This window comes from Rhododendron vialii, chromosome 5a, assembly GCF_030253575.1.
Source record: "Rhododendron vialii isolate Sample 1 chromosome 5a, ASM3025357v1".
Classification (NCBI taxonomy): Eukaryota; Viridiplantae; Streptophyta; class Magnoliopsida; order Ericales; family Ericaceae; genus Rhododendron; species Rhododendron vialii.
Window position 1 is genome coordinate 28,935,008 of NC_080561.1, and position 16,200 is coordinate 28,951,207.

Here is a 16,200-nt window from a genome sequence, read left to right on the forward strand (position 1 = left end):
ATCCAACTTATTTTATTCTAAACTAATGTATTCTGCTATAGTCTAATGTAGGCTAGCCACACGATTGCGACACAACTATGACGATCCATACCGTTCATTTTGTTGTTCTTGGTGTTTTAATTACTCTCACAAATTTTCGGGTCTATCGGGTTTTGGAAGCCTTTTCAGCGGGACGTAGATTCATTAATAGGAATTTTTTTTATATGCGATCAAGTATATAACGATAACCAATTTACTTTATTTTTAGCACGAATGATATAATCACTCTCACATAAAAAGGTAGACGGTTCCGATTTTAAAAAAACAACTCTAACGGCCCTTAAGTGATACATTATAGAACTTTACGAGAATTTTTCTTTATTGAGTACGTATGGATTGTTGTGCTACTGTTGCACATTATGCGTTTTTAGTACACCTAAAAAATGGCTGTCTTTCAAATACAGCCGTTTTTAGGTCCCCATTTTTTGGGCAGCATTTGGAATGCGTTAAAAAGGGCTCGAGGGCGGGAAATAATTTTTCCCTTAGGTGAAACGACGTCGTTTGTTTTTTGCCTTGTCTTTTTTGTTTAATCTTTTTTCTTGCTCTGTATTTTTCCCAGATCCCTAGTTCACTACTTCCCCTCTTTTCCAAACCCAGCGGTGGAGAGAGAGGGAGAGACCCAGTGGTGGAGAAATCAATCTTCCCCAAATCGAGCTGTCCCAAATCAAGCGTCCCCGGGTATCCTCGGAATCTCGTTGTTGTCGATTGCTTGCTTTATCCTCACATATACACGTGCACACACACGATATATGCACAGTGCGTAATAAGATCTCCTGTAGAGGGTGTCGGCGAACGGCCTCTGATGAGCTTTCCTTTGGGCTCCCAACGGACCTACCAATTGGGGCTTGGGGTCAGAGTTCATGCCGATGATGATGACGAGCAGGATGAAGCCGTAGTGAGTAAACCTTGGCTTTCTTCATGATCCAGTTCCTCCATTCCTCAACAGACTTGGCCAGCGACCGGTCCTCCGACGGCCTTGAGGAGCCCTTCGCCGCCTTGCCTTTCACCTTCAGTGTAATCACCTTAGATGCCATAGAATTGATTCGAGTCAGCTCGAACTCCCTGCAATGTAACCCTTGTTTTTTTTTTTGTTGTTGTAGAAAAACGAGGGTTTGGTGGTGGTGGTGGAGATTAATAGGAGAACTTTCAGGATCTAAGGCCTCGTTTGGTTCTTCTTAAATTGTTTAGGCCTAGTTTCCCAAAAAAAATAAAAAAGCTTGGTTTTTTTTTTTTTTTTTTTTGTCATCGTTCAGCATTTTTTCCGCATGCATTAAAAATTTCAATCTTTAGCCCTATCTCTCTCTATGCCAGCTTGTGTGGGTGTGTGTTGACCTTTTTGAAAATGCATTTTGATGATCTCAAGCATTGCATTTTTGTTGAGGTGATTAAGCTTTATTAAGGTATTGTCTCATCTATATAAATTTCAGGAGGATTATATTTTAATGTGCTTGCTTAATATAAGAGAAGCAAGGATAAGATTCAAATCAACACTGATTATTGTAGCCGCAAGGTTTTTTGTGCTTCGTTTGTTGTGGATTTTAATTTGTATAGACTTGGTCAATATACAGCTTTTTTGTTTCTCTACTCTATAATGTTTCTTGTTTTGATTTGTATTAAACACTTCTGGTGGTCATACGTATAGTTCTAATGGATAAGTCTTGGATTCACATGAAGAATAGGCTAGACAACCCACATGGGGCAGAAAGTTTCATTGAGTTTGCTTATGCAAATAAGCTTACAGGGGCAATTAATATATATTGCTCGTGCAAGTATTGTGTTGACCTCAAGTTAGAGAGACAAGCTCACCCAATTATTAGGGAGGTCATTTTCTATGGAAAGTTGATAGATATCAATGGCGTGACTGGGATCGATTGCATGCAAAGGTGCGAAAAGAAGTTCTAGCTGAGGTAGATGATAGGCTTTCTCCCCCAGAGCATAAGCGTGCTAGGTTTGAGGCTCATGCGAAAGATCTTGGATACCCTTTGAGATCTTGTATTGTTTTCTTCTTTGTCTTCTTTCATAATTTGTAGAGATTGAGATCGGTGTAGTAATGTTCTTGCATGTGTACTCATGTTATGAATATGAAATGCACGAGGTGTTGCATTTTTAGGATAATACGTAACTTTGGGGAATCCTGACATGTATTATATATGTGCTTAGTTCTTGAAGTTATTGGTTTTCCACTTTGCCTAATGTTTTATTTTTTACATTGATCTTGGTCTACGTTAGGTTAAAATGTTTGTGTTTATTTTCTAGTTCATAGTTACACAAAATGTCCAAAGGAGGAAAAGTGTCGCTCCAACCTAGTTTTCTATCAACTCATTTCATACCAGATTATGAGAGGAAAAGAAATGAGAAGATAAAGAGGAACAATAAGATCTGTGAATCTAATGGGGTGAAGAGTATTGCAACTCCTTTTGTGGGATCAGTTCAGCAGCGCAAACGTGTTACTGCTGAAAATGGAAAGCGTACTAGGGTTGAGTTGGAGGATGATGGCTATAGGCTTTCACGTGATGAGGATGACCCTGGCCATGATAGTGAGTCGGTTGACTCTTTTGAGCAGGTACAATATATAAGTACATGTTAATGATAGGCAAAAATAATGTATCTATACATTTTCTTTCTTTCTTTCTAGTAGTCTTGTTATATGTACATTATATATTTATGCTTGGGCACTCTGTATTGTGTTGTTATAGGCCTTAGAGATGCCACGAGGTTGTCAAAGAGCGCCACAGTCCCATCCAGAGCCACAATCCTATGCAACTATGATCTCCAAGAGGGTCACCCGATCGACGCCACAACCTAACATGGATACCCAGGCCCTACCACCTCCCATTGTCCAGCCACAAAGTGAGGCATTAGCTAACAACAATGTTGGTGAGTGATGTAGTTTAAGAATTATTTTTTAGATTCTTTATCTTGTTTTTTAAGCCTGAATAAACCAGTAGCTGCTGCCTTTTTTTGTTACCTCTGTGTCAGCTTTCTTCTTTTTCTGCATGTTCATTTTTTGTCCAAGCACATGTTACTTCTGCTGCAATTTTTCTCCATTATAAGATTTGCTTAATATGCAAGGAAGGGGGAACAACAAAAGAAAAGGAAAGAGATGTAATATGTTTGCTCACTGCCTGAACCTTCAATTTTTAATGTGAGTGACATGTGCTTGGACAAATATTCTTTGATCTGGTTGCAGTTTGTGAATTGGCTGGAAAAATATTCTTTTTACTTGTGAAATTTCCTACCCTTGTTATTGTGTTGGCGTAGTGTATGCCATCATGTTGATTGGAGCCTTTCGGAACTAGGCCTATTGTGATATCATAGTAGAGCCTTGCAGTGAGAGGCTGCTACACCTATTTTCTACATAGATATGGATACAAGTTTTTGCCTGATGCTTCCACTATCTTTTTCTTACACCAAACTCCAGCAATTTGGGAGTACAGTTAAGATTGATGAAGGCTCCAATGTCACTGTATGTTATTCCTAAATCTGTACACTTCTCATAGGATACAGAACATTTCGAACGGGTGCAGAATCTACCTGCATATTGACCTCTGCTTGTGTGAGTTTAGTCAAGGGTCATTTGATTCTCCATGCTCCATGAATTTTTGAAACATACTATAGCTATATATTCTCTTGCCAATTGGAAAAACTTCTTACTAGTACTTTACAACAATACTCACTGTTAGACGCACTCGTGGGCCTACGGGAGGCAAATTGGCACAAAGGGTCATTGATAAAGATGGAAGGCTTAAAGTTCCCATTCCATCACAGTTCCGTGCAGCGGTAGGGGAGCATGCTTCTAAATTGGCCTCAAAGATTGGCTTTGAGGTTCGGACACATGTGATGGACCTTGGCGTCCGTCGGTGGAAGGCCTTGGATGATAGTGTTAAAGGGCCTATACTTCAGCGACTGACGGTAGTTGCAAGATCTACTTATTTATTATTTCTTAAATGACAACGAAGTCATTATCTGTAATAGTTGCTATTGCAGGATAAGTTTGATTTGCAAGGAGATCCTATTGATGTTGATAAGGCAGTGGCAACACAATGTGGACGAAGAATAAGTAACTACACCTATAAGTTGAAGAAAAAATACGATAAGCTTGTAAAGGCAAAGGGGGCTGAGTATGCAAGAAGCAACCCCCAGGTGGTATGAAGCCTGAACAGTGGACAAGCTTAATAGATAAGAAGTGGAATGATAAGAAGTGGCAGGTAATCTCTTGAGTACACATAAAAATATCCATAGGTTCTTCTTGTAGCATCCCAATCTTTAATGCTCTTAAAACCACATTCTAAACCTGAACTACCTCATAGTTTCTTTTTTCTCTATTGGTTTCTACTCCTTGCAGAAACAATCAAAAGCAAACACCAATAACAGGTCCAATAAGAAAAGCAAACACAGATGTGGATCAAAGTCATTGCCGGTTAGGGTTGTCGAAATGGTGCGTTTTGAATTATATTTTCAGTTTTATTAAATTATAAATAGGCTTATTAACTCATTTGTTGCGAATAAAACATATTAGATGGAAGGAACTGATGGTGTTGTGCCTGCATTAGAAAAAATATACAAATCCACCCACTTTAATGCAGACACAAACGAGTGGATCTCTCCAGAATGCGAAGATATCCATGTACGTGTATCAAGTACTTTATTGTGTACTTGTGTTAGCGTAATTATTAGAACTTGCATCTACTAAACTGTTTGAGCTTAAATTACTCAATTTACTTTAAAATGACAGGATGAGATCGTAAGAATAGAGGCTGAATATAATTCTCAGGATGGTGCAGTCCCGATAACGCAAGAGGAGCTTTCTGTCAAGGTATTCAAGGTAAAATCAGGCTATTTGAAGGGACTTGGAATGAGGCCTTCCTCTATTGTTAGGAGTATCATTGTTGGATCTGTGAACAATAATGAATATGTAACACACCTCGAGAAAAAGGTAAACGAGCAAGATGAGTTAATTCAGGAGCAAGGTGAAAAAATTCAAGCGCAATCAGAAGGAATTGAAGCAGCAAATGCCACGATAGCCAAGCTAGTGGAGGCAAAAGAGCAACAGGGGAGGGCTTTGGCTAGTGTTCTGGAGTGCCTTAAAAATCAAGGGTACACCGGATACTGGTATCTCTCTCTCTCTCTCCAACAAGTGATATGTTTTTAGTTAGAACAACTTCTAAGTGATAGAAGAGCTGCTCTGTAAAAAACAGAGTATATTTAGATTATAGAAGTCAAATAGTTTAGTAGTTTGACTAGATTACTCAGGCAAAAATAGTATCCATGAATGTGTTCGTGAAAGTTATTTTTACCTAAGTTTGCACTTCCATCCACCAGGCCAATTTTTCATTGGTTTTCTGTTTTTTCCTTAAACACACAACACTTGTTTTCATTTTGAAGCCGAGTTTCCGAAAGTGTTCTGCAAAATATTGCTTATCTAATGCCATGCCATGGTTGATCCCTTAAGTTAGAGAAGTGTTCCCAGTAGTAAGTGGACATAGGTTGTGATGCAATAGGGATTGGATTTGAGTCATAAGAGTCACAAAAGTTTAGTGCAAAAGGTAATGTTCCAGTTCTATTATCAGATTATTTGTTGCATACTGTCCACGTTTATGAAGCACAAAATGAAGGCTTTACACTTCAGTTGATTGATTTTGGCATTAACTATCATAATTTCATTCATAGCATAAAATTCATTACATTTTGGCATATATACATTTGAAGCTGTGGTACTACTATGCATATCTTGTCTTTGCATTGATTCCATGAGGTTGCTTGTTCCTTACTTGAAGTCGTGGTATTGATGTGCTTTGCTCCTCACTCATTGTTTCATTTGTGTAATGTTAAGTTTACATGATGTTTCGTATTTCTATTAACAACATCTTAACAATATTTTCTTAATCTTGTTTCATGTTTGCAGATTGAGTATGTAGAAGGTTGGTAGCGGGAGATGATATATGCGTGTTCCTATGAAGACTTCTTTTTGGATGAAGTTCGGAGTCTTCTTTTTTAATGATGCTACAAGAACTCTTCTTTTTTGATGATTCATAGGATAAGAACTGTGATGAACCACATATGGTCTAGTTTGATTATTTTTGACATTCGTACATGGATGCATTATATCCTAAATGTAGATGACTATTTTGGGGTGGATGAATATTGCATTATAGTATCTTGTTTGAGATCTATTGGAGTAGATTCTAAAATGTACTTGATATGGTATTCTTAGAAGAGTGCGAGACGATTTTTTTTTGTCACCAATATTTCTAATATATGTAATTTAGGTGACAAATTCTTTTTATCACTAAAGAGGTTTTCCTGTGAAACTTTTCAGAGACGAATTTTTTTGTCACCAATCGGCTTTAATTTTATGATTATAGGAGACAAAATCATTTTGTCGCCTATACTAATTTCCGTAATATTTAAATGAAATTCTTTGGAGACGAGTTTTTTTGTCACCTATATAGTTTCCCTGGTCAATATTCATTCACTACTAGTGACGAAACTGGATAAGGGAGACAAAAAAATTTGTAAATTGGTGACGAAAAATTTCGTCTCCAATATTACTATAGGTGACGAAACAAAATTTTCGTCACCATGTGACTTTTTGAGACAACTTTTAGGTGACAAAAAAAATTTCGTCTCTAAACTATTTGTGACAAAAAACGTGCATTTGGTGACGATTTAATTCATCACCAAACACAAATTTTCTTGTAGTGACGATATAAAGTCAAACTCGTGGCCAAGGGTTACACTAAAAAAGGAGGCGTAATTTTATGGAGCCCTTCTCTCTTGTATCCGAGAAGAACTCGTTGAAAAATTATTGTGGCGTTGGTAGGTAACTCTTTATGTTTGGGAGTTACGTTTGGACGTGAAAATAAGCTTTTGAATGAAAGTTTAGATGATGGAGTTTATATAAATCAACCTTAGATTTCTCAATTTAAGTAAAAGAGCATTTTGATACAAATTTAGGAAGTCAACTTATGGATGTAAACAAACTCCTTGTCATTGGTTATTTATGTTTGTTAATACCATTGGTTTCTTTGGAATTAAGAAGGAAAAAAACATTATTAACTGGTGTATATATCCAAAAATTAGTGGGAGTAAGTTTATGTTTTTTTGACATGTATGTTGACGGTACTTTGCTTGCTATAGTAATATTTATTGTTTGCACTTAAAAGTTTTTTTCTCATCAACTTTTAATTTTCTTTGGGCAAGATGTAATCAAGTGAAATGCATTTTGTATGTCTATAAGTAAGTTTAGCTCAAAATCAACCAAATGAATGAAATTTTAAGAGTAAAATATTAAAACTCTTCTAATATTATAAAGCACCATGGTAAACCATTATACACTAATACTAACCAAGAGAACCTTAAGCTAAGTGTGAAAGTGAAAAAAAAAAACTCAATAAAACAACTAGATAGATCAAAATTCATAGTGAAAACTGAAAACCAGTACTCATCAATGGCTAAAAAATAACATATGCATTAATACGTGGAACAAATTTGTAGGGCAGTGCTTGCATAAAGGGAAAGAGAACATGAGGCATTACACTTACATACGAGACATATAATAGTATATAACTAAAGGGGGTAAACTAGAATAGTTCCTAAATATTGTAGGCCAATCTGTAATTATGGAAAGTAGAGTGGTATGTGCCCCCACTGGTCTTCATGTAAATCCGCCACTGCCATTTAGGAACGGAGGGAGAGTAACTCAATAACACAACTTTTTGAGCCTTTGGGAAGCTTGTTCAATTGCCAGCTGAGCTTTTGCTGATCTTGTGTGTAACAACGCAACATCAACCTTTCCAAAACTGCTGCATTTTTTAACAAAAACCTTAGAAACCACATCTTTGCATCATCCTCATCAAAATATGCAATACCAACAGTTTTGAGGGAAGATGTGAAACAAGAAGGTACTCTTCCCAATGTATAGCCATCCTCGTCACGGTCGTAGAAGCCCTAAAAGAATTAGATGAAACCAACATAATCAGTGTCCATGAGTATCAAAAAAAATCATGAGGACAGGAATAAGGTAGAAGATTAGAATGAATTGCCTCCGGTCCATGGACCGGGTTGGGCTGCGACTGGATTGGCTAAGTTGTCCAGGGCCCACGTTGAAAAAGTTGGATGACAAATATGCTTTTGGTGTTCGAACTTGAACTTTTTCTCAGGCAAATGTGACTGATAAAATCATGTGGCTGTCATTACAGGATCAAACTGAGATTTTTTGTCCATAAATGCAGATGATGAAAAAGAAACCTTTGACAAACCAGTTCCTCCAGAGACGTACCTGCTCAAAATTAAGAAACTCTAGCTTTGGTGATTTTTCCAGTAGGACCATGAGAACTCCAAAGGAAAGACCATAAAATTCTAAATTCAGCTCCAAATGGGTCATGTTGTAAAATGTTGGAAGACGGTCGGAGAGATTTTCAACCAGCGTGAGGTACTTGGCACAAAAAACCCCCCAACAAATTAGTACTATGAAGGTCTAATTTCTGGGCGAGCCAGAAATATAATCAAGGTACAGTTAGTTAAACAACTCCAGCTTTTCTTATATATAAGGCAAATTAAATAAGCTAGCATACCTGGAGCGTATCACTTGTAATCGACAATTTCTTAACATTGACAACCCCAGAAAGTAACCCGAGCACTTGAGGGGTTCCGTCTTCTGCCCAAGAACCGTCACATAAACCAATAGATGCATCAACTAATGAAGATAGGTCATATAGACGGAAGTCAACTACCAGGGAACTAATGCAACGGAGATGGATAAGATTTGCAGCATAAATTTTGGTCACACAACTGAGGAAACCCCGAGCCCATATAGCTTCATCCTCAATAGTCAATCTCTTCAGTGTCGGAATACAAATCATTATAGTCTTTAGATTCTTCCATCCACAGTGCACCAAAGTCAACTCCTGAAGCACTGGGCAACTAGAGAAAAGATGTTGTGTTGAGTTATCATCTGAAAATGTAACATATGAAAGTTCCAAGGTCTTAAGGTTCGAGAAGTGAATCTGACTTGGTACTTTCAAAGACCAGTTCATAAATAATTTCAATGTCACTAGAGATTGGCAAGTGAAAAGGTGGCAAGGCAATACAGGCTGTGCTTTCCAACTTAGAGACAGAGTAAGCTCTTGAATGTTGTGCCTCATCGAAGCAGAGATCCATGAATTAACACGAGAAGAGTTCACAGGCTCCGACGAGTCAATAGTAAGACTTTTAATATCTGACTCATCGTGAAAGTGAAAAACTCTGTCTACAAAATCCAAGAAATTCCTATATTCCCATTTAGTAGTCTGAGGAAACGTATCATTCAAATTATCATTCAAATCAATGTCAGAAATAGAGGTCCACAAATATTCCCATTTAGTAGATAATATTGAAGTTCTTATGGCGTCTTTGGTGGAGAGGAAGGAGAGGATGTGATGGATAACATTTCCAGGCAAGTTGCTGATAATATCATTGCCGTCACTGACATCTTGTTTGTCTGAAAGCTCTATGTTTGCGGAAGAGTGTGGATGAACGCTATCATCCCTCTGTCGCTTTCCCTGTCCCATTTGCCGCCTAAATAAAGGTATTAGGGATCTAAAAGTCATTGATCAAGAGATATGATCCAATGAGACAGAAAATTTACAGAATCCATAACGAATGGCAAATTAAACTAGTGACATAAATGGAAGCTTAGATTGTTCTGAGGAAAAATATTACGATCAGAAGATTTTGCTTGTTTTTATCAAAATACAAGTACAATGTGTAGCAAGTAAATGGTACAAATGACCATAGAAATAACTTACAGATACTGATGATTAACATTTACTCCATTTATGCATGAAAATTGATATGCGAAATGGGCTTGCTTAAGAAGTTACTCTTTATCCAAAAAAACATACAAATACTCGGTGTTATATATAGAGCTATATACACACACTGATTCAACGGAAGTGAGAAAGCATGGACATGCTAGACCTCAAATAATCAAACTGAAGAAATCTATCCGGAGCTTAATTGAAAGCACGACCATCGAAGTTCACCGTATAAAAGGAATTTCAAAAAAAAAAAAAAAAAACACATCTAGGTTATCATCTACTATCAGTGGCTAAGACGATCCTTCTAAACCATGACCGAATGGAAAATCTTACCTTTGAAACCCCAGAAACAGTGTGAGTTGTTAATTCGAAGCTCGTCTTTCTGAGCACCGGAAGAACGAATTTTTAGGGTTCCCCAACGCTCTAATCGGCTGAGAGAGGGAGAGATAGAGAAAGAGAGATGGAAGGTCCTCTCTCGGCTAGTTTGGCATTATCCGGCTCCTTTTACACTTTCAAAATTTTTTGGGAGTTTGGGGCCGCTTTTCTAGCCCCGTGAGAAAAGAGCAGAAAGAAGTGTATTCTCCCGTATTAGTAAGAAAAGAAAAGAAAAAGAAAAAAAAGGGGTGTAATTTCTCATCTTCCCATTCAAATAATAGTGAGAAATTAAATTTTCAGACGGCTGATCTTTTCTCCGGTGACTTCTCCGCGAGCTAAAACTCTCTCTTTCTTCTCCGGCAAACCTGGTACTCTCTCTCTCTTCTCCGGCGACCAACAGCCACTCGTCCAACGACGATCCGACGAGGGGTGAATCACACGCTTTTCTTTCTCATAGAATCTTGCCACTTTTGGCGAGAAATGGAACTGAGCTTGGGAGGGGTTCTGGTCTCCCTCCTGGTCTCCCTCCTTCTCTCACCCTCTCTCGCCTTGTTCCCCTTCCAAACGAGGGAGAGATTGAGCTCTCTCCCCGTCTCCTTTCTTCTCGCGCGAACTCTCACGTACCAAACGGGCTGTTCAAGTTTTAGCTTATGATCAAGTCTACTTGAGGGCCAAATACACAGTGGACTTTTGCTCGTTGTTAATTGGGATCCCTGCTAGCAGAGGAAAAACAAGAAACATCGGAGGTGCCATTCAAAAAACATCGTAAACAGGCCCGTAAATAGACGCAAACACCTAAGTTACAAAAAATAAAAAATAAAAATTCATGCTTGAATAAGCTTGTAGTTTGTTCAGCTTATGATAAACAAAAAGAAAACAAAAAATTTCTCTAAATTTACTCGTGGCATAATCAAGTCGCCTAATAAAAAAGTGAAGTGTGAAAATTTGTTTGAACCTCATTTGTGTTTTCAAACCAAGCAAATATATTAGGGCAAATTATAGTTACCCTCCTCTAATTATGCCTCGCGTACACTTACCCTCCTTTAACTTTTTTTTTTGGCACTTAACCCCTCAAACTAACGGAAATTCAAACGGTCATAAATTCAAACGGTCATAACTTCTTCATCCAAAATCGAAAATATGCAAATTATATATCGATTTCGAGGTCTTGAAGTCAGCTTTCTAATGACACCAAAATCACATCACGATTCAAAGCACACAGAAAGTTATGATCAAAACGGTCTTTCTATCTACCAGCCCTTACTCTTTTGATCATAACTTTCTGTGTGCTTTGAATCGTGATGTGATTTTGGTGTCATTAGAAAGCTGACTTCAAGATCTCGAAATCGATATATAATTTGCATATTTTCGACTTTGTACGAAAAAGTTATGACCGTTTGCAGTTATGACCGTTTGAATTTCCGTTAGTTTAAGAGGATTAAGTGCCAAAAAAAAAGTTAGAGGGGGGTAAGTGTACGCGAGGCATAGTTAGAGGGGGGTAACTATAATTTGCCCAATATAATTATTCGTTGATTCGGGCTTATTTATCGGCCTAAAACTTCTGTATGCAAGAAGTCAAACTTATCACAATATGCCAATCAATAAGATCCTCCAATTAATTTTTTTTTTTGAAAAGTCTACAATACACACCTCTTCAAAGAGTGTACCATATGCACCTATTTTATGGTTCATTCATAACATTTTAGCGTGTTTCTTAACTTTTGTTCAAGAATTCATTACTTTTCAACAGTTCGATTCGTAACATTTTCATTATGATTCATAACATTTTGATGTATCTCGTAACCTTTATACATTTCATAACTGTTTAGCAATATGATTCGTAACATTTTCTCTATAATTCATAACATTTCGGGGATGCATATGATACACACCCAAATAAGGAGTGTGTATTGTAGTCTTTCCCTTCTTCTTTTTTCCACTCTATTATCCAAATTTTGAATTCAATTTCATCGTTATGTTTTGACAATTCTCAAATAAAAGTTGGTAATCTCCCGTATCTTGAATTTTGTTTTGGAAGAAAGATAATTGTTTCCATTCGAACAAATTCAAGAACGACACCACCCACCCACTAGGCCTTAATGCATTATTTGTAACACATTGCTCTAAAAATCTTGTTTTATCATATTGGCTAAGAAATTACTCTGAGAGCCTCTGCATTCATCAACAAACAAGTTTCTTTGTCATCCCTCATTGCAGAAAATTTTCAGGACGAGTATCTCATGAGGTAGGAAACCAACTCATGTAAGCCACAAGGCGGTGCACACACGGTCAGTAACTGTTTTCAAAATACATGGACACGTCACACGAGCAAATACCAACACAGACTCGGAAATTTGGCCCTTTTACCGTGAAATCAATTTGATAACACAACTTTTTGAGCCTCAGAGAAGCTTGTTCAATTGATGGCAGACCTTTTGCTGCTGCTTCATACTCCTATCTTCTAAGTCACAATGCAACGTCATCCTTGTCAAAATGGTTGCATTTTCAAACAGAAACCTTACAAAAGTCCATCTTCAATGGCTTCTTATCCAAATCCGAGATGCAAACGACTTTAAGGGAAGATGCCAAACAAGAAGGCACCCTTTCCAACATGAAACCATCATCGTTGAAAGGATCGAAGCTCTAAAAGAATCAAATGAAACAAACATGTAGCTATGAAAAAAAGGAAGAACAAATCATGAGGACAGGAATAAGCCAGAGGATAAGACTAAATGTCTCCAAACCACAGACCGGATTGAACTATGATGTTCGGGGCCTGCGTTGAAAGAATGAATGACAAAGTTATAGATCATTTTGCATATCTTTTCAGCTCACCATAGGCCATCTCCACTTCCAAAGCAACCGATCAAACACAGAACCTGTCAACTGAATGGTTATTGACTTCAGTATCATTTGCCTTTCCGTTCGGTAAATCCCCTGAAAACTCACGATACAAGCACACGAAGAGATTGAGATTCTATCTTAAATTCCCAGTTAACTGCAGGAGTAAAAAACATCTCTATTTGAACTGACCCAATGCTATGGTATTTGTTTGTTTACTCGCTTACATGAATAGGATTTCCAATGGGAAAAAAACAAAAACAGATAACCTACCAGGCTACTACCTTAGAAACTGCCCTCCTTTCGATGGTTATAGAGAGTTGCGATGGTTACGGTGACCGTGGCACAATTGCTGAACGATATGAAGTGACAAGTTTATGTGAGAGTCTTCAAATCAAACAAGTTTCTTTCTCCGAGATCTCATGGCACCCAAAACATATCACCCGTAATCAAAAAGTAGTGTGATCGGACTTGGGACACCACGTGGTGCTTAAAAGTGGATAATCTCGCTATCTTGTCGGCTCATCGAGCTTTGTCATGGGACTTTTTGGTATGGACAAAAGTTTGGGTGCTCTCGATTGTAGATTATGAGGCTCCATTCCGGAAACCTTCTTAAAAAATAAGTACTTATTTTGCCACTTCTCATTCAAAAATAAGAAGGATCATTCCACAAAACCCAAATAAAAAGTTCCTTTCACATTTTCAAACTCAAAAATAATGTAAATGAAAAAAAAAATTCAATTTTTTTGGCACCGTATTAAAGATCTCAATGAGATCTATCAAATAAGATCCATAGTGATAGAAAAATTATTTGCGTAAACACATGATTTTTGAGCTTGAAGTTGCCTTATACCAAAAATAAGACTGTTGCTATAATAATGGGCGCCGGCGGAGGGAAATCGTACCGACGGCCGCGCCGAGCCGTCTCCGGCCACCAGACGGCCGATCCGAGCCGTCCAAAAATTCTAAAAAAAAAAAACCGAGGGGGCTATCGCGGGAATCAACGGCATCCGAGGTATGTAGGGTACTTGATCCGAGCACCCATTTTCCGAGTATATATGATGAGATCGGCCGATCCGAGTCGTCCAAAAATTCTATAAAAAAAAAACCGAGGGGGCTATCGCGGGAATCAACGGCATCCGAGGTGTGTAGGGTACTTAATCCGAACACCCCTTTTCCGAGTATATATGATGAGATCGGCCGTCCAGTGGCCAGAGACGGCCCGGCGCGGCCATCAGTATGATTTCCCTTCCCGGCGCCTATTGGTACCTATATAAATTCTTCAAAAATAAGCACCTCCTTCTTATCTTTGTGGAACAAGCCTTATTATTGAACAAAAAATAAGTTCTTATTCCATTTCTGGAACGGAGCCTGATTCCGTCAAAAAGGTGATTCCTATCAAAACAGTATAAAAATTTAGTCTTCATGAATCGAAGGTTGGAGAGCAGACAATGAGGGCAAGTGAGAAAGAGAAAAGAAAAGAAAGGAGTATAACTGTAGAAGAGAGAACCTGAACAAATCTACCACTGAATTTATATGTAGTCCACAAGTTAAGAAGTAGTACTTGAAATGTTATCACCCACTCATACCTGATATATTCTACAATCAATTATTATTCAATCACAAACATTTACACACGTACTTTACACATGCACTCACATCTTTTGGTGGTGGTTGGCGGTGGTAGTTGTTGGCTGGTGGTCGCCTCACTCTCCCTCTCACTGTACTTCGGTCGATTGTGATTTGGGGGGAAAAAACCACGTATTTTGAATTTGGGGGATTTCGGTCCCTTTTCCGCATTTTTTTTTTTTTGGGCTGGGTTAAAAGATGGGTAGCATGTTGTAAAACAATGTTGTCATCGTAGCATTATTGTATGTTCTGCTATTGTATTCATAAATATCACATGTATGCTATCTAAAAAATCACTTATAGTATGAATTGTTTAGCATTTGCATTTAATTTAGAATATTGTTGTTTCTGTATTTCATTGTCTGACGCACACAAGAAGTCGTTTCAGCAAATTTATCAAAGAGAAAAAAAATCATGGATAGAACAACTTGTTCAGATTCTTTCGTGATTTCGTTACAAGGACTGCAAGGCTCAAAGACTGTCGCAAGGTAGATAATGTAACAAACGATTATGGAACAAATCAATAACTAACCGTACGTTGCCGAGGCAATGTTCAGTCATTTCCATCAGAGTCGTCATCAAAGATATATGCGAATGGAACTAAAGGTGCATTTCCAGTAGATTCGCCATCAATTCCCTCGGTGGTAATCCCGGGAGGTTTCCAGCCCAAATGCTGCATGTATACTTTGTCGTAGGCATCAATATTCAATCCTGAAGCTAGAAACAGTTCTACCTCATCTACAAACCAATTGGTTCTTCCAGCTAAGAAAGGTCTCGCCGCTTGACATACCAAGGCCTTGAAAGTTTCTTCTTGTCTTTCCAGTGTACTTGGAGAGTTTTGGTGTTCGTTTCTCCTCAACGAGTCAATTACACCAAGTATGTGATGGACGATAATCTCAATGTCTTCTACCTGGAGTAAAGCTTGAATTTCCCTCCTCAACCATCCTTGGAGCCACTGATTCTGATGTAGGACAAAAATGGAGAGTTTTTGTATTTTATTTTCTTTGTTTTAGAATAAGATTTTGGTTAGGAATATTTCCGTTTAGGTTAGAATTATTAACTTTCCGTATTCGGTTTAATTTTGATTTTTACCTTTATTAGGATTCTTGGTCTATAAGAATTAAGATTTTATTTTAATTAATTAGGAAATATCTTTTATTTAATGCCGCTTGTTTTGGCATGATTTATTATTTCTTTTACAGTAGAATTTCTAGGGTTAGAGTCTTATAAAAAGGGCTGTAACCTATTCAATTATTAAACTTTTGTAGCTTTTTGATTAATAATATTGCAGAGATTTTCTCTTTCTTTCTTGTGCGCAAGATTTGCTCGTTGCGACGAGTTGTTTATCTCGTTTGGATTAGTACGCTAACTAATCTCTCGTGAATTCCGCTGCGTCAAGTGGTATCAGAGCAAGGCTTTGCCTGGTTCGATGGCACCAAACAAAGTTGAAGACACACCCATTGACGTTCGTCGTGGTGAAGTATTTAACAAGACTCGCACCAAGGGATTTGCCCAT

General features: G+C 37.8%; 3 protein-coding genes and 1 pseudogene across 6 annotated transcripts; 1 reads left to right on the forward strand and 3 right to left on the reverse strand.

Annotated features, from left to right (window-relative positions):
• Window positions 1-546: 546 nt before the first annotated feature.
• On the reverse strand, window positions 547-1,271 carry LOC131327347 (uncharacterized; annotated as a pseudogene).
• An 826-nt stretch (window positions 1,272-2,097) lies between these two features.
• LOC131327348 (uncharacterized) lies at window positions 2,098-6,210 on the forward strand. Of its 4 annotated transcripts, none has more exons than XM_058360459.1 (8): window positions 2,103-2,602; window positions 2,736-2,916; window positions 3,723-3,951; window positions 4,027-4,247; window positions 4,385-4,477; window positions 4,559-4,666; window positions 4,814-5,151; window positions 5,945-6,210. In XM_058360459.1, coding segments are annotated over exons 4-8 (600 nt in total). In that variant the 5' UTR covers window positions 2,103-2,602; window positions 2,736-2,916; window positions 3,723-3,951; window positions 4,027-4,187; the 3' UTR covers window positions 5,946-6,210. The 4 variants fall into 4 exon arrangements, with proteins under 4 accessions (XP_058216443.1, XP_058216442.1, XP_058216439.1 ...); XM_058360456.1 differs by having other exon boundaries at window positions 2,110-2,602; window positions 4,775-5,151; XM_058360460.1 differs by lacking the exon at window positions 4,559-4,666 and having other exon boundaries at window positions 2,098-2,602; window positions 4,775-5,151.
• Window positions 6,211-7,490: 1,280 nt separating this feature from the next.
• On the reverse strand, window positions 7,491-10,405 carry LOC131327349 (F-box/LRR-repeat protein At4g14103-like). The gene is made up of 4 exons (XM_058360461.1): window positions 10,173-10,405; window positions 8,616-9,597; window positions 8,321-8,476; window positions 7,491-7,989 (listed from the first exon to the last, which is right to left on the reverse strand). The coding sequence occupies exons 2-4, from the start codon at window positions 9,588-9,590 to the stop codon at window positions 7,720-7,722; spliced, it is 1,401 nt and encodes a 466-aa protein (XP_058216444.1). The 5' UTR covers window positions 9,591-9,597; window positions 10,173-10,405; the 3' UTR covers window positions 7,491-7,719.
• A 4,671-nt stretch (window positions 10,406-15,076) lies between these two features.
• On the reverse strand, window positions 15,077-16,200 carry LOC131327782 (uncharacterized). The gene is made up of 2 exons (XM_058360914.1): window positions 16,150-16,200; window positions 15,077-15,645 (listed from the first exon to the last, which is right to left on the reverse strand). Exons 1-2 carry the CDS (start codon window positions 16,198-16,200, stop codon window positions 15,238-15,240), a joined length of 459 nt encoding a protein of 152 aa, XP_058216897.1. The 3' UTR covers window positions 15,077-15,237.